This window comes from Centroberyx affinis, unplaced genomic scaffold (genome assembly GCF_046629955.1).
Source record: "Centroberyx affinis isolate AG114_WGS23_722 - 3 ecotype Tasmania unplaced genomic scaffold, CSIRO-AGI_Caff_v1 ptg003068l_1, whole genome shotgun sequence".
Classification (NCBI taxonomy): Eukaryota; Metazoa; Chordata; class Actinopteri; order Beryciformes; family Berycidae; genus Centroberyx; species Centroberyx affinis.
In genome coordinates this window covers 92,480-115,639 of record NW_027281153.1, presented here as the reverse complement: position 1 = coordinate 115,639, position 23,160 = coordinate 92,480, and the positions used below count along the sequence as shown (strand labels likewise).

Genomic DNA, 23,160 nt, shown 5'->3' with positions numbered 1-23,160 from the left:
ATGAAAGTATTCAGAGAAGGTGTGCAGGGATTACTATACACACAGTAAGGAATATGTAGGGGAAAGTGGATGTAATCTGCATAATTGCCACTTGAAAAAGACACAGGCAAAGTGCTTGCATTGTGAAGGGAGCTAATCACTGATCAAAAGGATCAAAGGGGAAATTTGCAAAGATAAGAGCAGAGAAAAGAGCTTTGTATGCTGAAACGGTGAGATATTCTGAGGGTTTATCAACAAGCGAACAGATCATTCAGTAACATAATGAACAAGCAGGTTATTTGGAGTAAAACAAGATTTTATGCAGGTAGAGGGAAAGTAATTATGATGTGATGGATGTTGGCCTGAGATTTCTGGATATTTCTAATGTGGTAGGGAAAGATCTAAGATATTAAGAGAGGCATTTCTGTCATCTCAGGCCCAATGGTATACGGTGGTAATAGTCTAGATGTGTGTGACGGGAGGTAAGATCATATAAGTTTAGGGTTTTTTCTTTCAAGAAAGTGATGAGACAGTGGGAAACTGGTATGGGAGACACAGGAAAGAAAGCTATTGTTGGATTTAATGCTAAGCCATTGGAGGCATACATGTGTTTCCAGAGATAGCAGACTAAACCACTTGATTATTTCATTTGAAGTTAATAATAATTTGAAGTTTTTTTTGTTTGTTTTTTTATTCTAAAGATGATAGTTTGACTTCACACACCAGTATTCGCGGATAATGCATCTAATACGTTTGCCATTTTGCCAAAAATAAAAGGCAATGGGGTAAAGTGAATGATAATTTGTTTTTTATCCTGTGGAGGGCAGCAGAGGCAGAGCGCCTCTGCTGCGGCTAAACTGCCACAAATTACGAGGACGAAGAAGAACATAAACAGGAAGTGAAGAAAGCCACGGTGGTTCTGTTTCTGTCTTCTGTTAGTGATTTCTACCAAGGAGTTTAACATTAAAAAACGCGATTCTCTTGTTTGATCTACACCAACATTCAAAATGGGGAAGCGTCAGCATCAAAAAGACAAAATGTAAGTGTCAAAGCTGTCGTTCACAATATCCCGTACACATGAAAAGTGCTTGTTATTGTTATTAGCTTAGCTGGCTAACGTTACTCGGCTAACATTAACTCTATATTACGTTTAGTTTATGATAACGTTAACTATCTCAGTTAATTTTAGTTAAATTGTGCTTATATCAAGTTTTAGCAGTGATGTGAAATTACTCACTTCTTCATTATCTTTGTTAAATAACGTTGTTTGTCTGGCTAGTAACGTAACTCCAACAAATGCTAAAGTCAGTTAGCTAATATAAACCTTATGATAAAGAACTGTAGTATCATGCATTTTAGAAGGTTAGCGAATATCACAGCAAATATAATTTATCACTATAATGTTATTTAATATCCTTTAGGAATATTAAATTGATATCGTATGAGTGGCCAGAAAAAAATCATTAGCTTTCCTTTTGGTGTTTTATACTGTAAACATCATGTCAGTTAACGTTAATCAAACGTTAGCTGAACGTGGGGAAAAATGTCCCCCTGCTGTGACTCAAAAGTTGATTTAAAGGGAGACACTGTGGTTTAAAACATAGGTTGGGATTCAAAAATTGTGCTTGAGATGACCAAATATGCTCTGATGCTTCTGATGTTTTACACTGAATATACAATACAAAATATTTGGGACACTTACTCTTTTTATGAACTCCAGTGATGAGGTGAATCCAAATAAAAGCCAGGTTCTACATAGGCATTTAAATAGGCACATAGGCACCTTAAATCAGTGGTTCTCAACATGGGGGTCGGGACCCTCCAGGGTTCAGCAGATCATTTTGTAGGGTCGCAAGATGACGTATGGGATAGGAAAAAACATATTTCTGCTATAAAATTCTGTCTGTTTTTTTCTGATTTTTCTCTAATTTTTTCTTTCTTCTTGTGAAATACTGGATAGTGTTCAGCCTCTCAGCCTCCTCTGATAGTCAAATGAAACAACCTGAAAAAGGAAAATCATTCTTTGGTTGAACTGATAACCAATCTGCATATGCAGTCTGTGTGACTGGGGGTCGCCAGTAGGCACGGCCTTGTTTCCAGGGGCACAAGCCAAAAAGGTTGAACCACTGCTTTAAATCAATGATTCTCAACCTTTTTCATATCAAGGACACTAATTTAGTCCACATTAGAGCCACGGACCCCCATTTGATGAGATTTTGTCTCTCAGACCCACATCTGAGAATATTTTTTTTGTTAGATATGATTTCCTCCAGAATTCTCTGACTATCTGTATTGTAGGTAGAGAGATAACAGTGAAACTATGATCAAAACAGTCTTTCTTCTACATTCTCTAATTGTATTAACTTCTTGTAAATGAAATAATGGTGAGGTTTAACAATTTATCAATTTGCTGTGGACCCCCTGGAACCTCCTCAAGGACCCCTGGTGGTCCCCGGACCCCACATTTGGAACCACTGCTTTAAATAACCCAGGGAACAGTTCCATCAGATCTCATGTATTGGTAAAGGCCATGCATAATTATTGCGGTTCAGAGAGGTAATGGTGCCTTCTGGCCTAGCAGTTAGTTTAACAGAATACATTTACAGTCAGAGTATATGAACTTTCACCTTATAAACAAGCAGCTACAAAGCAAAAGTGTGAAGAAACTTCTCTCCATTGGTTGCCTGCCCGTTTCAGAATAGATTTGAATATTTTTATTGATTAATTGTAGATTCTTAGCCTTGTTTGGCTACTAGCCACAGCTCAGATCTTTTAACTGAGCTAGTCTGAAGTCCGGGTTAAACCCCAAAAGTGAGAAGGCCTTTTATGTCTGAGCCTCTAGTCTTTGGTTCGTCCAGCCTGAGGAGCTTAAGCTGGCAATATCTTTTAAATCACTTCTTAACAACCGCTTTTGCAGATAGGCTTTTATACATTTATTTAGGCCTATCCAGATGATTTTCATTTGCCTGTTGTATTGTTCTGTCTCTCTCACTCTTTTCATGTCTTATATTTAATGTCTGGCATTTGTTTTTGTTTACCTTACCTTTACCTTTTTATTTATTGTTGCTTTATTGTCTTTCCTCTTATTTATGTGTGATTTTTGTCTCCTGACAGGTATATTACATGTTCGGAATACACTCACTTCTATGGAGGGAAGCGAACAGGTAGTTGGCTTTTACTTTTCTCCATTGTGATAAATAATCTGTTCCAGTTTCACTTGGAGACACAACAAATGGCAACTTTTACTGGAACTTTCCATTAGGCCTGTATAAATTTTGTATTTGTTCTTTTCTTAGCATGTTATTTTCTACACTACTGTACTGAATGTTTATGGAGCCTACCAAACCTGTTTTCATAACTATGATTATGCGTTTACTCAGTCCACACTGTAACTGTTTAAAACCCAACTTTTTCACAATCGTCTCCCATGGGTGTATCATGGAAACAGTATCTGGATGTTTATCAGTGTTATTTTCTTTGTTTTTCCATTTCAGAAATTCCACAAGCAAACTTCAGACGGCTTCCGTTTGACCACTGCAGGTAAGACATGGTTTGTTTTCTAGTAAATGAAAAGACGGAGCAATATATTGGTGATACTCTGAGTTGACGCTGTTGCTGATAAAATTGTTTTTTCGCTGAGTAACGGTAAATGACGTACCACTTGTCTCATTATGATTAAATTCTTTGCTCTTCAACTTTTCAGCTTGTCCCTTCAACCGTTTGAGTATCCAGTCTGTACTGAGGAGGGAGTCGTCTTTGACCTGTTGTGAGTAGTTGATGCCTTTTTAAAGAAGTTTGACTATACATGACCTGCTGACTGTCTGCTGTCATTCGATGTTTATGTAGTACTCATGCAGGCCTCTAAAGCATGACCTAACTTTAAACCAACAGTCTGACCTGGGAATTAAATTTGAAAGCGCTGGTGTGACCACAGAGTGAGACCTCTTAAAGCAATATTCCACTTAGTTTTAACATGGGGGTTATTTGGCTCTTGACCGCCATCAAAACCAGAATATAAACTACTCACCAAGATCGGATGCAGCTGGACGAGTTTGTAGCGTTTGAATGAACCACGAAAATATCCTGAAAACTGACATTTAACATGTTTGTGAACAGATTCAGCAACAGATCCCGCTTTTAAGACAATAAAGCAGTCCTTGGGTCTGTTGTCAGTTTGCATTTCTATTCTTGGCTTACACTAGACACTTTAAAAATAAAAGTAGACCCAGTCTCACAAACAGGAACTATCTCTCCTAAATGGTATCCCTCCGCTATGTCCTCTTCTATCAATAAAAATGCTGTTTGGCGAAATTATGTTCTAAAACGTTGGACCCACAGTCAGTTGAAAATCACAGCAGCAGGATCTGTTGTTGAATCTGTTCACCAACGTGTTCAATGTCAGTTTTGTTGGCCTCATTCAAATGAATGGGAAGTAAAAATCTGAGCGGTACAAACTCGTCCAGCTACATCCGATCTTGGTGAGTAGTTTATATTCTGGTTTTCATGGCAGTCAAGTGCCGAATAACCCGCATGTTAAAACAGAGTGGAATATTGCTTTAAGCACCACCAAAGAAAAACACTTGCTGGTTATGCATCCTAATATAACCAGTCATACAAACCAATTAATTATCAGCTGTGCTTCATTGCTTTTTGCAATCCTGTATCATTCAGTGGGAGCTAACACTGCGTGGGTTAGGGGCTTGATTTCCACTGGGGCCATCCATGCTAAAACAAAGTCTGTTATATACTCAAGTTATTGGAAGGTGATATAGATAAAAATACATAAATAAAAACCCAATGTATACATCGAATGGCATATGTTGTATAGCTGATTCCTGTTTATTTAATTTGCTATAATCAAATCACCCCTATAAGGTGTCCTTTCGTTAGCAGCTAGCAAAGTAGCGCTATCACAGGATTAAACAATTACAGGAAGATTCAATAAGATCTAAGCAGAGTGAATACGCATTTTGTCACAGAATTAATCAAAATCGGTGGCTGCCTAAAAGGCAAGTTGATTAACGTTGTGTCCTCCATCTCAGCCGACGTCTCCCAGCCTTTTTGACGCATGACCCGTTCTAAATGTTTTAAGTCAAGCTCACCGCTGACAACAGATTGTGAAATGTTTTTGTTGGAAGTAGGGATTTTAATATTTGATGACCAGCGCCGGTGGACACTGATAAAACAAAAGCACTCCTGGCTTTTAATTTATGTCACTTTTAATGGCTTGAAACTTAAATAGGCTGATGAAAGAGATCTGTGGGCATCTGGGTGGACCTTAAATTAACATCCACTTCCTCTCTTCCTTCTGTCTCAGGAGCATTGTCCCGTGGATCAAGAAGTACGGGACCAATCCGATCTCAGGAGAGGTAAGGAAACAACAAAACACATCAGCTAGCATGTGTAATCAACAGATTGCTCTTTATCCACCGCCATGTTGAGACTGTCTGCAGCTTCTGTGGTGGTTAAAATATGAACTTACATATTTTAAATTTGTTTCGAGGTTCTAAATTTCAGTGGGTTTTTTTCTCAATATAAATTGGGGTTTGGCAAGGGCTGGGCACTAAACTGAGACTTTTTATGATTCCTTTTAAAATGCCTTTTCAGGGGGAACCACAAGATTTATTACCAAACTTATCGTTTCTAAAGCATTTCCTTTCTAATTCAGTGTCATTACAGTCCTAGCCATACTTTAAACTTTAAACTCAACATTAAATCAAGTACAGTCTGAGCCTAACAAAAGAAATAGCTAGAAATGTTTAGGATTTTAATGATTTAATACTTGTATGTAAAATTTGGCAAATTGCAGGGTCTTGATGATCTATATCAGTGATTCTCAACCTTTTTCATATCAGGGACCCCTAATTTAGTCCACATTATGGCCACGGACCCCATTTGATGAGATTTTGTCTCTCAGATCCAAATCTGAGAATATTTTTATTGTTAGATATGATTTGGTCCAGAATCCCATGACTATCTGTGCTGTAGGTAGAGAGATAACAGTGAAACTATGATCAAAATTAACTAATTGTGTTAACTTCTTGTAAATGAAAAAATGGAGAAATGTAATAATTCATCAGTTTGCTGCGGACCCCCTAGATCCCCCTCAAGGACCCCTGGTGGTCCCTGGGCCCCATGTCGAGAACCACTGATCTATATGATAAGCTTTTTAAATTCCTATATCAGCCTTTCAGCAGTTTTTTCAAGCCTGTTTTGCTAAATAAGATGTTTTGAAGACATTTTAATGGTTGCCTAGTAACGCCTCCATTTTTGTTTATTTCCCACAGAAGCTTGAAGCGAAGGCCCTCATTAAGCTTAACATCGCCAAGAACAATGATGGTAAATACGCATGTGTTTACTGTACTTTAACAATTACAAATGTACAGTTTACGTAGAAATACGGGGGCTTTTGTTCATACTGGATAAGTTTTACACATTTTACATTTACATTTACTATAGCTGACACTCACATCCAGAGCAACTTACAATGAGTGCAGTTATAGAATAAGCTTCAGTTCCCACGTCATAAAAACCAAACAGTAGTAAGGAGTGTAAGGGTCAGAGAGCCACAGTTTCCTGACAATATTGCTGTGTGAGAACGGCTAGAAAAAGAAAATCTGAGCGAAGGAGAGCTGTAGAGGGCAATTTTCTTTTTTAGATGACAGCAAATTGGAGCAAGTGGAGGAGGGAGATGTGGAGAGGAGATATGACTCAGTGGGGGGAGCGTGACTTGAGCCGCTCCTCGACTTCTTGAGGAGATGAGATGAGTTTTCAGCCTGTGGCGGAAGGCGGGGAGCGACTCCGCTGCTCTGACCCGCTCTGATGTTCTTTCTTTTTGTTCTAGGAAAGTATCACTGCCCGGTCCTGTACAACGTCTTCACAAACAATTCCCACATTGTTGCCAACAAGGTCACTGGCAACGTGTTTTCCTCCGAGGTTGGTGAACTCGCACTCTTTCCCACCATTGATCCTCACACAAACACCTTTTTCCCTGACACAGATCAATGTCTTAACTTCTTACACACACACAGATAGAGTGTCATATATTTTATTGATTTGATTTCAGTGTCATGCACTCCAGATGCTTAATTCATATGGGTTTACAAGATACTAACTTGCATCATGTTGAATTATGTATGTATAATAGATGAACACTACCAGTCAAAAGTTTTGACATACCACATTTTTCTTTATTTTTACTATTTTCCACATTTTAGAATAATGGTAAAGACAGCAAAACTATGAAATAACACAAATGGAATTATGCAGTGACCAAAAAAAGTGTTAAACAAATCAAAACTATTTTACATTTTAGATTCTTTAAAGCAGCCGCTCTTTGCCTTGAGGGAAAGGCAAAGGCTTTAGAAAGAAATTCATACATAGGATCAACTTCACTATTTACATTTGTCTTAGAAACAAATTTCAAGCATTTAAGCATAAGCCTTTAGATCAAAATGGCTTTAAGAGAATGAAAAACATAGTACATTCAATGAGGTGTGTCCAAACTTTAAACTGGTAGTGTATTTCTAAACAAAGTCAGGTATCACACAATGTGCAACACCATTTTCCCCGGGCTTCACGGATGAAGTTTGCAATACAGAATCCACCTTTTCTGGAACATGTTTTTCATAATCGTCATTTTGCTATAAATCACACCTCTGCTGCACAGAACAACATGAATTTCTCTCAAATCTGACCTTAGTTTGTGCGCAGAGAAATCGTTGGCTTATATGAGATTTGTCTCTTTTCACTCAGGCTGTCGAGCAACTGAACATCAAGACCAAGAGTTTTAAAGATCTGCTGACTGACGAACCCTTCACCAGGAAGGACATTATAACACTGCAGGTGGGCTGTTGCTTTGTGTTGGTCTGCAAAGTTGAAAGTGCATGATTTAAAGGAAACTTATCTAATCTGAGAAAGTGTTTGTTTAATCTGATGAAGAAGTGATTTTGATCACCATAGTGTTTTGTGTCTTCTTAGGACCCCACAAACCTGGACAAATTCAATGTTTCCAACTTCTTCCATGTGAAGAACAACCTCAAGGTGTTGGATCCCGGTGAGTCGCAGCAGCAGCGATTTATCACACACACAGCCATGAGCACTCGGTTATATAGTTTGGAAATTCTATCTTTTTTTAACTCTATCATCTATGTGGTTTTGTATAGTCCGGCAAGTAAAGCGTGGCATTAAAGGGACGGTCAACCCAGTTAAAAATGTTAATTTTCTTATTTAGTATCACTCTTGAGTGCTATGTTCATCATCCACCAAGATTTCAGCGTTCCTAACATTCAATAACTGTAATAAAATGGAGCTTTTGGCTGCTGCATTTTCTATAGTGATACAGAGAGAGCTGCAGTGCGTTCCCTCTGCCCTTTGGTCGAGTGAGCTTCACTCTACACTGGAGAGAGAGAGAGCAGTGGCTGAAACTTGATCAATTCCCAACCTTTTACACAAAACACTACTCTGTCATCTCGATCTAGTTGTGACTAAAACATTTACCAGCAAAAATGTTTTTTGTCAGCATAGATTAGCCCTTGCAGCTAAAAACACACATTATTACAAACCTTGGTCGAGCGAGGTTCACTCTAGGCCGGAGAGAGAGCGGCGAGTTGAGGTGAAAGTAGTTTTTAATCCCGGGCCCAGCTGAACGGCTCGTTTGGCTGCTTCAGAAATCATCTAATAGGCTTTTTCTCAGTGTAGAAACGACTTCAGATTATCGCAGTTTCGTGTTGTTTTTTACACCCAACAATGACTTAAAAAAACAACAACATTTAAATGAGAAATTGCTTATTTTAGTTGGCTATCCCTTTAGTTAGGGGTTTTATTCGCTGTGTAAAGCGTGGTACTAGCACGGTCGAGGTTAGATGTTTGACTCCCACTGGGGCTTCCCATATAAAATATGTATGTTGCATAAAACTGTCCACCAAAAATACACCTATTCTCAACCTTTCTCTTCTTCTCCCTTTGCTGGCGGGGTTTAGATGAGGAAAAGGCCAAGCTGGACCCGGCGTACCACCTGAAGAGCACCAACCTGGAGACCAGGGAGACTCTAGCTGAGCTGTATAAGGACTACAAGGGGGATCAGCTCCTGGCCTCCACCATGAAGGAGCCAGAGGCCAAGAAGACAGACAAGTTAAACGCTGTAAGAAAATCTATATCATACCACTAAGCTTTTCCTAGAGCATTCGACAACCAGCTCAGTCCCACAAGTTACAGAGAGAGAATATGAAATGTAAAGGAAGAAGGAGAGGTAAAACAACTTGGTAAAAAAACTGACAGACAAAAGTAATGAAGTGGACATGATTGAAAAAGCTGTTTTCTGTTAAAGATTGAAGATTGGAAGATTGGAGCCTTTTTTGTGCAATGCTGTACAACCTTGCTAATCTAATCCCCCTGGCAGTGGAAGTTGTTTAAGCTAAAAGTGAAAGTGGAATATTTGGATGACCAAAACACATTGAAATAGCCAGTAAAGCTTAGTCAAAATATGAAACATGTGAGCATGGATTCTACAATGCCTTGTGAGCGGCAGTAACCTAAAAGTTATAGGAAGCTTGTGGCCTGGAAGGTTGCTGGTTCAAGTCCCCAAACTGTCAGGGAAAACACGATACACTTTCAACCAGCCAAATATTGGTAAAAAAAATTGTCTGTGGCTGGTTTGTCTACTCAAATAACATTCAAATGCGCTGTTGTATTCTGAAAATCCTTTTTGGCTGATGAAATAGAGAAACTGTCCGGTGAATTTTATAATCCATCAGTGGCTGGCAGGAGAAAGTTAGTTTTCTGGCATGGATAGTTCCAAGTTTTTAAGAAAGCCTTCATCATGAAGTCTCATGAGTCTCCTTCGATCATGAATCTCCTGTTAGATCATCCAAAAGGCTCCAGTGCTTTAGTGATTTAGGAACTAGTGGTTGCAGAGCCTGTCCTTCGACTGGGTGACCAGGTTCAAGCCCCTAAAATCAGCTAGGATCCGCCCTGTTGAAGTGTCCGTGAGCAAGACACTTAGGGTGCGATCATACCTACAGTTTGTTTTCTTTGGTCCAAATCATAGTTTACTTTGTAACATTTTTGTGTTTGGTTTGTTTAGGTTCACACTGCCCAAATACAAGTGAACCAGGACTGTAAACAAAAGTCACATGACTCACAAGTAGCTTGTTTCTTGGACAGAGTTTTGGTAACCTGCCATCCTGCAAGATTAAAGATTTTGGCAGGCGGGAGGAGTCAAAACGAATCTGAAACTTTAACTAAACTTTAACTCTGTGCTGTTTGCCATAATTTACCATCTTTGGTCTTCATAGCAGGGAAAGAACACATGAATAAAAAGTTCAATATGAGCGTCAGTCCAAACTGCGGTTTTCCCTCAGTTCATTTTGTCAGGCTTTCCAAGCATGATGTGAACACACCCTTAATCCCTACCAGTTCCTGGGCTGCTGCTCTGTAGCTGACCTCTGACCTCACTGTGGGCAGGGCGGGCAGGCTGTGATGAATTTTCCCATTGGAATCAGTAAAGTATTATATTATTATTATTATTATTATTATTATTTTTAGATATTAGAGTCTAGGTACTTGTCATGAATATTTGATCAAATTTGTTTTACCACTCATAAACAATACACAAATAAACGTAGAAATAAAATGGATTATGTGTAGTATTGTTTTGGAAGTAAAAGTGAGTTGAATTGTGACATTGCAGCGTCTTCATCTTGAGTAGGGGTTCATTTGGTAGAAAAGTGCAATGTTGAATCTGTGCACAGGAGGGAGCCATTTACAATATAATACTGTGCACAGCATTTCATATGACCCTGCCACGGCAAATCCCTGCATCCAGACAAAGAGAAGCAATCAAGGTATGAGTGCAGTGTGGGAGAATAATGACATTATGCACTTTGCAGACATATAGCAAATACATCACCTCTATGGATCCTGTGTGTGATGCATTATAGGTATAACACATTGACCCATGTGCAAGTATGATCAGAACAAAGGCTAGGCTTGGAAATATACTGCAAGTAATACAGCAGTTTGATATTCTTGATTTAATACCAATATAACCTGTTTAAAGCCTGTTCACAGGCGTTGCAAGTCAGGTTTAACTGGTAGGGGAAACAAACACAAAGATGTGTAACAAAGACAGTCAACCATGCAGGTGCACTGTACTCTCCTGCTCTCACATTAAGCGCTTACTGTCTTCATTGTTGACTTTAATAATTGTGTGATGGAGGTTAATTCAGTTTGAATGGAGTCAACACTTCTCTTGTTATCAGTTCTCCTTTGATGCCACGCCACGTCTCCTTTTACGCTGAAGCTTTGCCCGAAATGCTCTCTCTTTTGACGTTACGCGAGTTCACAGTCGAGGTGACGCTCCGACAGCCTCTGAGAGAACAGGGAATATAGGTCAGACAGAGCATACAAGGTAAAGTCTGCTCTTTCATGCGCCTTCACCATGAGAACTAGAGCAGAAGAATGCTAAGCCAGGACTGTAGAGAGGACTTAAGCTTTTGCAAGCCCCTTTCTCCTCTTTCATCTCGCTGAGTTGTTATTGTCTTGACTTAAATAACTCCTCCGGTTTGACCGCATTGTTTGTGTTATTTTGGGCGTTGCATATTATCATTCAGCTCATGTATTCAGCTATAATTTAAGCACAAAGCACCTTGAAGCATCTCCAGTGCCTCTTAATTGTGAGATGGTAGAAATCTCTCCAAACTGAGGCGGGGGCTCTGCTCCTAATCATATAGTGGAGAAGCTGCAGAAGCTATCATTAAGCTAGTCTGCGTTTAATGCACAGCCTGGTGTAAGTGATGGGACCTGCTAAGGACTTGGCAGGAGGGTGGCGTAGTGAGTAGGGAGACCATCCTTCAACTGGAGGACTGGGGTTCAAGCCCCTGTATAGGGAAGCATCTGCCCTGTTGAAGTGCCTTTGAGCAAGAACTGAAAACTACCAGTTTCAGGGGCGTTCTTTACCCTGTATTTCTATATGGGGATCAATAACCTATCAATCATCACCTATTAAAAGGAGAATAAGTACAATTCATACTGCCTCATAACACAAAATGACCATAATATATCTGCAGAGGTTGATATGGTTGTTGATCAATACCAGTGACAATTACCTGGCCAGGTGCTGAGACTTCTAGCTTTCAAAACTCACTTTCTGGCCTCTACTGTTTTGGAACAAAAAATCTGTCTCCCAACAAGGTTTGATTTTTTAAGTCTTGCATCCATAGATGTATGCACTTTTCTATTTATGGGGTGGGGTGGGAGGGGCTCATGTGTTTTTGTCATGTATTTTATCATGTGTCTGTTATGTTATGCTTCAGGTCCTTGTTAATGTTGTTATGTTATGAGCACACTGAGACAAATGCCTAAAAACTGATTTGGCAATAAAGTATTCATAATATTTTGTTACATCACCACACGGCCATCTTGGTAGGAAAATAACAGGTGATTACATTCAAGTGACAAACACAGCCAATGAGCTGTGTGTATTGTAAAGCGCCATATTGGTAGGAAATGCATGTGACTTCATGGGAATACTATGAATTGAATCTTGATAACCAACATCATAAATGGACACAAGAACAGGAGAAGTAACATTTAAAAAAAACTGGTTAATAAAAAAAACATGGCCTTAAGTTGTTGAATATTTTTTGTCTGTGTCCTTCCCCAGGCTCACTACTCCACAGGCAGAGTTTCAGCCTCTTTCACGTCCACAGCCATGACTCCTGCAACCACACATGAAGCAGGTAAGTGAACATATGACACAAAACCCCCTTTGGATTGTCGAGACAAAGACACATTCACTGCTTTTTTTTCTTTTTCTTTTTTTTTTTTAAACCTTTATTTATCCAGGGAGATTGACTAAGCATGCGTGCCCCTTTTCCCTCAAAGCCCTGCTTCATGCTCACACAGTTAAATTTGTTCTCAACTGGGAGCTGCCCAGTACAACCACAGTCTGCTGCTGTCTGCCGCTGAGCAGCTGCACTGGAGACATTTGGGGTTACGCAACTTTCTAGTAGGTTCAGTACACTTTGGAGGTGGAGGAGAACAATATTTAGATTCAGTGACCTAGTTCAGGTTTCTGAAACAGGATGGCAAGCCATATGTTCTCTGTTATTGTGTGCAATCTATTGAATTTCACATAATATAGAATAGTCAGACATGTACAGTATATTGTCTGTTTACAATATGTGTGTTGAAATGTGTTGGTGCTGGTGAATATCAAAGTACCTTCATTAGAGAAAAGGATCCATATTATAGTTTTCTTTAGCCATATCTCTATCAAAGTATTTCTGTCACATTTTCTGTTATTTAATAAAAAATGACTCACTCACTCAAAATCGCTACATACATAAAAAAAAGTAATATAGGCTAAATAAACCTTATTTATGAAGTGCTTTTCATAATAGAGTTACTAGGTCTTTACAAATGCTAAAAGTATTGTAAATAAAAGTTAAGTAAAATTGCCACAAAAGGATTAAAAACTGGGTTGGAGAAGAATAAAACGGACCAAATAATAGTATAAAATGTATTATTATAAAACCAAAATAAAAAGATGAAAATTCTCAAAATAATGGGCCTTGCCTGATTTGCCATTTGTCATTTAGACTAAATCAGTTTCATCTTTTAAATCCCTTCTAAAAACACACTTTTATAGACTTATAGGCTTTTATGTGAATTACTCCTTATAGTTTTATCTCCATTTTATTATTCATTTTGTAATTGTGTTTCTCGTTTTAGTACTTGTTTTTTATTTATTTAGTTATTTATTACTGTGTCTTTAGGGGACAACTTGTATTGTCTGGACATTCATGTGATTCGGTGCACACTTTTAAGTAAAATTATCTCTGTTTTTAGTTGTGTATCTGTTTTCTACTTGTATCTGTGTATCTCTTGTATTACCATTTATTTCTGTTTTATTATTTATTTAATCTTTTTATCAAGCTGTATTTTACTTAATTGTGGCACTTTTACATCACTGCCTCTTTGTGCTTTATTGTATGTAAAGCATTTTGTAAACATTATTATGATGTTGTCATCCATTGTGATAAGCCTACAATGCGTGCTACAGAAACATATGATCAGTCTTTGATAAACCTTAAAAAGATTCTCCTTTTCATCACATATTTATTTTCCTGCTGTAGATGCCATCGCAGACGACACCGTGCGTTACCAGTATGTGAAGAAGAAAGGCTACGTCCGTCTGCACACAAACAAAGGAGACGTCAATCTGGAGTTGCACTGCGATAAGGTAATTACATGTGTCTGCTCACACACACACACACACACACACACACACACACACAATCAACATAGAATCAATAGCTGGTCATATTTGTATCCCATAACATTACCTAAAAGCATACTGTAGCTTTGGAAAAAATGCCTCAAAACCCTCCGAGCTTCCATGTCTCCCCCACTTTCAGAAAGGAAGTGCTCTAGTCAGGACAAAACAAACTCATTACTGAACTGATTAAGCCCAGATATGATAAGTGAACCTTGTGTTTAAAGCTTTCCAATTCATCATTGAAGTGTTTTATTACCGAGAAATAAGGCACTTCAAGTTCATTTGAATTGTATATCAAGTCTGTATTTCCGAGTCCTTGGTGCCCGAGAGGTAAACAAGGATAGGTTGTGTTGAACGGGTGTTGAAAAAGTATGAATAATAATGAGCAATATTTTCATATGTCTACCACACTTCACAGGCCTGAGATACAGAGGCTAACATTTATTCATAACATACAGCAAAGTAAATGTTTTAGATTAGCAGTGCTCACCATTTAAAAAAAATAAAATAAAAAATAATGACGCCAGGTGTTTTTAATACTGAGGCTCTGATTCAGACTTGGCTGATTTTAAATTTACATGCAAGTGCCCCAGATTACGATATTTGTTTGGAAGTGCGTTTCGTATGGATGTGTCACCCTAAATGAGGTTTAGCGGGTGGCTAAACCTTATTTAGGGTGGCAGATCCAAAATATTAGAAGATCAAAGTGAAATAAAAGTGCACAAACAGAAAAAGTTGTAGAACCAAAAGTTGTAGACCATTATCAGTTGTAGAACTGATAATGGTCTTTTGATTGAAACTATTTTTATTTTTCACACCGTTTGTCACCATAACATATTTTTTGCATTTTTTGCATCAGCTGCCTTTTTTTTTTTTTTTTTTTTTTTTTTTACCTTTTATAGTGTGTTAATTCTTTTTGATCTTCTATGCTCCTCTGAGTTTTTGAATTTACACACCTGAGACACTTTTTGTGTTTTTTTTTAGACTTTGAAATCAGCCATTTGCAGCATCTGTCCCCTGGGTTGCCAGGTTTTTGTCATGGCATGTGTCATGTGCCCCCTTCATTACATTTAGGTGTGGGCCCCCAGAGAGACAGCAGCATATCTCTGCCCTAGTAACTAAGGGCTATTTCTGCTCCGTTTTCATTGGCTTCCTAGCTGTCGAATCAGAATAATGAGGGGAAAGTTGCAGTGGTTAGACAGCCCACCCTCCGCGCCCCACATCCTTCCCCTCCCCAGCGGTTTTCACTCAGCGTTGCAGCTCTATTCGTGGCCCGCTGTTTATGAATTAATGAGTGTTGCTTCACTGTCACTTACGCTCTCGATCACACAGATCCAGGGTCCACCTCCCTGTAAAGTGCCCATTTGCTCGCCCAGCGTCGGATGCCTCACTCAATCCTGCCTTCGCTGTCCCCAACTCCGGTGAAATGTGAGGGGGTGGAAATGTTGGAGATAAGAGTGACTCGGTCTGTGCCTTTCTCACACATGATATCCAGGAGAGCACAGATCCCTAATATTCAAAAGCACATCCCAATACTGTGCCTGCAGAGGATAGACACCCAGGAAGGGGAAATAGGATGACTGGGTTGAGTTAATAGAAGTTTACAATACCCTGTTGCCTAAACAATTTGTCAAAATGAAATAATGGGTTTCATTTTTGTAAGAAAACTGCTCGAATGTCAGATTCAGATGAAGAATAAAGAGAAATGAAACATGTTTGGAGATTCCTTTCAAAAATAAATGTGCTTGGTAAAATATTGAATATCAAGTCAACTTTATTAATGCAGCATGTTAAAACACAAAGCTAGTTTGCACCAAAGTGCTTTACAAAGTTGGAGGTTATAAAACAGGGAAAAAAAAGGATGCAGAGCATGGAACCACAACAGCAAAATTAAGATGTTTGAGGAAATAAGAACATAGAAGAACATGTGAGACCCAGTGAATAACAATAGGGTTTTAAGAAAGCGTCTGGTGATTCTTGGAATCCACCAACCATTGTTGCCACTCAGTAAAAAGTTCGTTTCCTGACCTATGTGTAGACACCCCCCCCCCCTACACACACACAAACACACACACACACAGACACACACACACACCTACTCCCCAAGGCCATTTACGTAAATAACAATGTGTTCTCAGTCAACTTGCCTAGTTAAATAAGGATGGAACAAAGCTGTCAGACTTTCTAGAAATTTCCTGAATATATTATTTGGGTTCTGACAGTTTCATAAAGACCCAGAATTATATGTTTATTGTGGTTAAAAGTTGTCAGTCTCAGGCTAGGATTTATACACTCCATAAACCTTCCATATTAGTTCCAAATAGATTTACATTTTTATGCTGTACTAGCCAAATTAGTACAGCAAACAGTGGAAGGACCGTTCTATCCATTCAAGTTCTGTGAGATTTACCAATACACAGGATTTGATAGGAGAGGCCTTTGTGCCATATTCTAGGGAAGCCTTTTTTTGTTTTGTTTTTAAAGTGGTTTCCTCCCATGACAGATGTTTGGTTTCAGTTAGACCCACAACACTTCCAGAAGGCTCAGCGGTGATTTCTGCCGACTCTCGACATCCGTTCTCAACACTGAATGCAGCTAAATTCGCCTCCACTGCCCTGTACCCACGCGTAGGCTTATCCCAAGTTCTCAACACTACTCATTAATTTTATAACTCGCTATCGATCTCGGCAACAATAAGCTAATGGGACAGCTGACACTGCTGGCTTGGAACGGCCCGCTCAGCAGATCAGAAACCGCATTGTATCAGCAAACTATTACACCAAGAGCGGAGAACAGTTACACCAAAAGTTGACTCTGTTTCTGTTTTTTAACCGGTCACTGCACTCTCCTTCCCCTAGGTTCCCAAAGCTGGAGAGAACTTCATCCGTCTGTGTAAAAAAGGCTACTACGACGGGACGGTCTTCCACAGGTCCATTCGGAATTTCATGGTAAGGACATTAGCTCTTCGAAAACTTTTCCTCTACTCTTACAGCCTCAAAAAACACGTGACATCGAAAAGTCACACGTTTGATTCCCGCAACAGCGTCATGTGTCCTGTCAAAGCAGAGGTGTAGTTTCTTTTATTCAAATATTTTTTATTAAGTTTTACAGCTGTTGTACAACAATTAAACACAAGTAACCATCTCAAAGTGCAATCAACATTAGACAACCCACTCATACAAACACACTTGTACCTAAAAAGGAAGAGAAAGTGGGTGTTATTGATAATGTATTATCAGAGGGAAATTCAAGCTCAAAATAGGATAGAAATGGTTGCCAGACCTTTAGGAACCTTCGAGTGGAACCTCGTATATCGGATATTTCATAATGTATATTTAAGATGTTCAAGTTTAAGATGTGCCGTTGCCTCCTCCACCCAAAGCAGAGATGTAGTTGTAAATAGAAAGGAGGATAAACTGTGCAAACGTCCACCAATACAAACAAAAATCAGTTATATTTTCAGAAAAAAGCGTTTATTTTATGCTTTTTCCCTTCAAAAGACCTGATCTTCATATAACGTACGTCAGTGTGATACAACTCACTATGATGTATACGATGAATTTAGGTTATAAAGTTTTATGTCAGCCAAGAAAAGTGGGTAAGCTGGGTTTAGCTGGGTTTTCCCTTGATTAAGATACTGAACCCCTACCTGCTTACTCATCGTAAGTCGCTCCGGTTAAGAACACCAGCTTCACGCCCAAGTAGAAAAGAAGTGAGTTACCAACCTTGCTTTCTTTTGCTGGGTTACATTCATTCATCGTTTTATTACCTCGTCTTTTGTGGCATGAATTACAAATCCTTGTGTTTGCCACTTCAGAGCTGAGAGCGAACGCAGCTTTCTCTCCCATCTCTCTCTCCCACCCAGGCATCCTAACCCAGACTGAGAATTTGAAATGACAGGTCTCCGAACAACAGCTCATCTGTGAATTTCAAGGCTGCCGCCCCCATAATTAAAGTGGCTCTGGGTGGACTTCAGGTCTCAAGAGAACCCTTACCTTTTTGTGCTTCAGCTCCATGGTTTTCATACATTGTGGCAAGCTGTGAAATGTTTACCCATAACTGCTATATTACTCATGCTTCTGACTTATCCGAAGCTCAAAAGGAGAGGATGGTGGCCTTGGAGAGAACAGTTTCCTAGCAGGAAACGCTGTAAAAGCTGTGTGCTGATGGGAACAGAAGGGCGGCTCTCAGTTCCACTAAAGCAGTTTATCAGGACCTTGTGAGTGTTCAACCTGCGTTTTTGCTTCTAAGAATTTGACAGCGTTACTTAGAAAAGTGAGAGGCCCTGCAGACTGCGAACCCCAAGGCTCAAACAGTCTGAAGATTTGTTTAGCATTGAAACAGATGAGGCACGTGTTTTAAACGTGAGCCTGTCCAGGTAATCAGACTTTTCAAAATTCTGTTGCAGTTTGTATAAAAGTGCGTTCCCCGTCCATTCAGAGAACATAGAGGCATTCTTAGTCCCACTGAATCTCCCCACTCTCTGTGGAGATAAAAAGGTTTGAAATGGTCTTCCTGAAACACAAAAAGCTGATTTTAGCCAGCAGCATTACCATAAAATACGCAACAATGGCACTATTGAAGATTTTTATGTAAAATACACCCATCTTATTAGCGTAAATTGCAAAGCAGGGCTGCAATAGAGAAGAGCGTCCCATCCCCCTTAATCTTAGTTAGTCTCACCCTGTGTGCTCAAATGAAATTCTGGTTTCAGGTCTGGACACTAGCAGGAAATGTTCTCCTCCCACAGCAAGTGACAAATTGAACCTTATGAGCGAAATACAAACTCCTTCCCTTGTGAGCAGCGCTCACTGCTGGATTCAACAACGTTAGATCTTCTCCTCGCTCGTCTCTTTGGTTTCCTTTGGTATGAAGCATTACAGACCGGCTGGTTGGTAAACGAGCGAGCTGTGAGCAGTTTACTGACATCACATTGCAAAGTATCTGGGTGTTTAACTTCACACAGCTTTAATGTTCTGTATCGACTGTGAGAAAGTGAGAAGGTTGTCCACAAAGTTGCATTACATCATCTGTCAAGGCTAGTGAAGCGAGCAAAGATTGTATGAGTAATTGCTTGTGTATTCACATTGGAAATACGATATGTCTGGCAGGTCTTTTAAAACAAATGATTTGCATCATATGAAAACTATGAAGATTATATACAGATTGTATCACTGAGACTACCACTCATCCTCAATCCTTGAATTCTAAAACTAAGTATCGGAGTGAAAGCAGACGCGGCGCACATCTCTGTCAAGATTCTGTACGTGTTTTGACCATAAAATCTATTAAAGGACAAGTTGGATTCCAATGAAGGGCAACAAACTATAATCTGCTGTAAAAACAATTATGGGAAGTATGAACGTTAACAATGAACAATAAAGGTCGGTCCCGGAAAGCTTGGAGAGCGGTTACCAGTGATTACAAGGGACATGCCACCATGTTGGACGTGTGACAAAAGGAAATACTTTAAGATTATTATTTATAGTATAATTTGAAGGCCTGTGCTGTGAGCTCAAAATGCAACGCAAGCACACAGATGACTTGAGGCAAAATCTAACAGAGTTTTTTGTTTCCAGATTCAAGGAGGAGACCCCACTGGCACTGGCACAGGTAGGATCAGGCCTGCACTAAAACCGCATCTCCAACATTTTGAATTACATAACACCTTTCTGTTGAAATATTAATAGATCCTTTTTGGTAGCTTTGTGTCAATACCGCTTGCAACTCGAGATACAAGTCAAGAGAGTTGCTAAATATACTCTGTAAAGGCACAAGGGAATACAGAAGGCACACACACACACACACACACTACAGAAAGATGCTGTAGATGGAAGAGGGCTGAGTGGTCTACAAAATAAATGGAAATGTAGGAAAGTCCATTCAAAGAGAGAGAGGGGGGAATCAGCTCTGGGGAAAAAGAAAGGATAGATGCTTTGAATGTTCTTTTCTGCAAAATGGCATAAAGTGTCAACAAACATTTTCTGTTTTTAAAAATCAGTTTTACTGGTGAAATAGTGAAATTGGCTGCTAGGCTAAAAAAAAAGAGTTGGTTTCCTGCGTTGATGTCATCTGTACCGATCTGAGAGCCGCTAGCACAAAGTGTGCTTTCTGCTTTGTGCTTTGCGGGTGTCCGAGCGCTCTGCAAAATGTTTATGAAGGTGAGGATTTATGGAGGTGCAGAATTCCTGGCCTCTGGGTAAACTCCTCCTGATCACCTGGACTGAAAAGTGTTTGCACACAACACACAAACAAACCTTTAACGAGCTGCAATAAAGGACATTCTGGGGATTCTTCTTGACCGTTGTTTGGAACCGTTACGATGCGCTGTTAAAGCGATACTTCACGGTGGCATAACATAACATAATTGTGCATTTTTTTGGCGTGTGTTTCATTCAGTGTCAAGAACATTAAGCTTCCACAGTAGGGATGGGATGATTTAAAAAAATTCAGTATATTGCAATACAAAAGCGTGACAATAAACATCGTGGGGCAGAAAATGAATGATGAAAATGAACCGCAATATTAGCTCCATTTTATTCCTCTGTAGTAATCACAAATGAGACGCTTGACCATCACAATTTCACAAGCTCTCCATCCAAATTATATTATTGTCACTTTCTAATGACATTTTTAGATTGTTGTTTACATTCTAGCAAGCCAATGCTATTGCTAGAAAGATTTGTGGCTCAGAAATAAACATAATTCTGCACAGCCAGCCTTTGTTGCCATTGATCTTTTATTTATTACATCGTATTGTGGTTGTATCGCATCGTGAACCCCCATATCTCTACTCCACAGGTGGCTGCGCCCATGGTTTGTTGTAAAGTCGCTCACTTGCTGTTAGTCTGAAAAATCAGCGCTCAAACTAAAGCAGAGCTGACCAAAACAATATTATTTACTTTCCTCTTTTGTTTGTTGTCGTCCTTTTTCAAGAGGTAAATTTGCCTGTTCACAGTTATCGATAAAGTCAATCGGGGATGCTAACACTGAATAAAGTGTAAAGCCCCCAGCAGTCAATGTACATTTCAGGGGCAACTCGTGCTGGAGGTTGTTCATACTGAGGCAATAGTGCTGGGAGTCGGAACGCTGTTTTAAATCTTAAACATGAGATTTCCATGTTATCCCATAAAACATTTCACACCCTTTTATAAGTAAATCCCGCCCTTGTACCCTATACATAAATTAGAAAGATAGGAAAGCTGCATGCTGCTTACTGTGGCATCACTCTTTCTGTGAGTATGACACTTATCAACTTGGTATAAGGTTTCCTCATTATCACAGGCTGATGCACATGAGCTGAAGTACAGCCTCAGCACAGCCTCATAATAGACACAGAATATACACATAATATAACACAGATTGGTTTGGAGAAGGAAATGTTTGATATATTGAAATGTAAATGAAATTCCAGACGTGCATGAAATGTCAAACATACATGCACACATATTCTGAAATGTTGTTCATAATGCATTCATTTGTCGAGATGCTTCCATCAGTATAGTATCTTTTCACTTTGTTGCTTTTTGTTCTTTCTTTGTTAGTAGGTCTGTTCAGTAGGATTCAGTGGATCTGGTCTGTTCAGTGGATTTGCAAGTTTGAGGTTTTGGCTAGAAAAGGTTCTGCTGTTGATTCGTTTTGTAATTTTTAACTTAAGAGAGCTTTCAAATGAACATCATAAGGAGTGAAGTTTGACGGATTCAGCTTTGGTGTTTGGCTTGGTTAACTGTCTGGAGAGATTAGGACCCAGGAAGTAATTGCTCTGTCCACCCCCCCCCCCCCACCCCCCCTCATTTACCATCCAGTCATACTGAGGTAAAATGTCAGCGAGTTGATAAATTATGCAAAAATGTCACCAGGGGAAGTCGATGGCTGCACAAAGCCTCCGAAGGGTTGATTGGCTGGCGGTATGTATTTACACGGCAGCATAAACACACACATACATATATACACACACACACACACACACACACACACACACACACACACACACACACACACACACACACACACACACAGGCACACCAGCTGGCAGGACACGGGACAGTAAAGCACACCTCGGGGCGACAGATCCTCTCTCCCCCGTTGGGAGCAAATAGGCTCCGACAGCGCGTATTCCTGGATACTCATCATGATGATTCTTAATGTTGAAGTCGGTCTGAATAATGATTCACAGCTCGCTACATGGCTCCTGTCCAAGGGCAGACAGGTCCTCTGTGTAAACTTCTTATGAAAGTAGCATGTAGCCTGGTTTCAGATTGCTAATTAATAATCTGACTTTGTGTCCGCGGGGTCTTAAAAAGTATTACAAGGTAATAAATCAATTTAGCGAAAATTAAGGCCCTTAAAAAGTATTAAAAAGTCTTAATTGCCATTTTATGAGGTATTAAATTTTGTAGCTATTTTTTTCAATGTGAATAGCCTATTTGTCCAAAGAGTTTGTGTGCTAAAAGTTTGTGTGAATTTATTTATTTTGCTCCTCACAACTACTACAACAACACGTGCGTGTGTGCGTGTGTGTGTGTGTGTGCATGGGTGCGTGTGTGTGTGGGCGTGTTACTGTTATTACTTTTAATAAACCTTGCCTTTGGGTTAGTCACTCAATTTATTCTCTTGAGCTTAGTTCCCTCCCGGCCTATCTGAATTCTGTTGTATTGATACAGTGCTCCATAGAAGTTATCGCAAACTAAGACTGTTTAGTTTTGCAATCTCAAAATCAATGTATAGTAAATGTAAGTTAAAGGTGTGACGCTGATGTAACTCGACATGGTGTTGAGGTCTTAAAATATATTGAAAAAGTCTTAAAAAAGGTCTTAAAAGGTATTGAATTTAACTTCAGGATTCCTACCCTGTATAAATATAAATTGATACTCTGTGTTGATGATATAGCGATTGCTATA

At 39.4% G+C, this 23,160-nt stretch overlaps 1 protein-coding gene across 3 annotated transcripts in view; it reads left to right on the top strand.

The window, feature by feature from the left end:
* Window positions 1–878: 878 nt before the first annotated feature.
* ppil2 (peptidylprolyl isomerase (cyclophilin)-like 2) overlaps window positions 879–23,160 on the top strand; it is a 35,636-nt gene continuing 13,354 nt past the window's right edge. For all 3 annotated transcript variants that reach the window (XM_071537565.1, XM_071537566.1, XM_071537564.1), the window contains exons 1-14: window positions 879–1,018; window positions 3,094–3,143; window positions 3,474–3,519; window positions 3,683–3,745; window positions 5,297–5,348; window positions 6,267–6,318; window positions 6,824–6,915; window positions 7,735–7,824; window positions 7,960–8,035; window positions 8,961–9,121; window positions 12,644–12,719; window positions 14,118–14,224; window positions 17,119–17,208; window positions 19,840–19,873. In XM_071537565.1, the coding sequence (XP_071393666.1) occupies window positions 987–1,018; window positions 3,094–3,143; window positions 3,474–3,519; window positions 3,683–3,745; window positions 5,297–5,348; window positions 6,267–6,318; window positions 6,824–6,915; window positions 7,735–7,824; window positions 7,960–8,035; window positions 8,961–9,121; window positions 12,644–12,719; window positions 14,118–14,224; window positions 17,119–17,208; window positions 19,840–19,873 (1,021 nt within the window). In that variant the 5' untranslated portion in view covers window positions 879–986. The remainder of the gene's footprint in view (window positions 1,019–3,093; window positions 3,144–3,473; window positions 3,520–3,682; window positions 3,746–5,296; window positions 5,349–6,266; window positions 6,319–6,823; window positions 6,916–7,734; window positions 7,825–7,959; window positions 8,036–8,960; window positions 9,122–12,643; window positions 12,720–14,117; window positions 14,225–17,118; window positions 17,209–19,839; window positions 19,874–23,160) is intronic.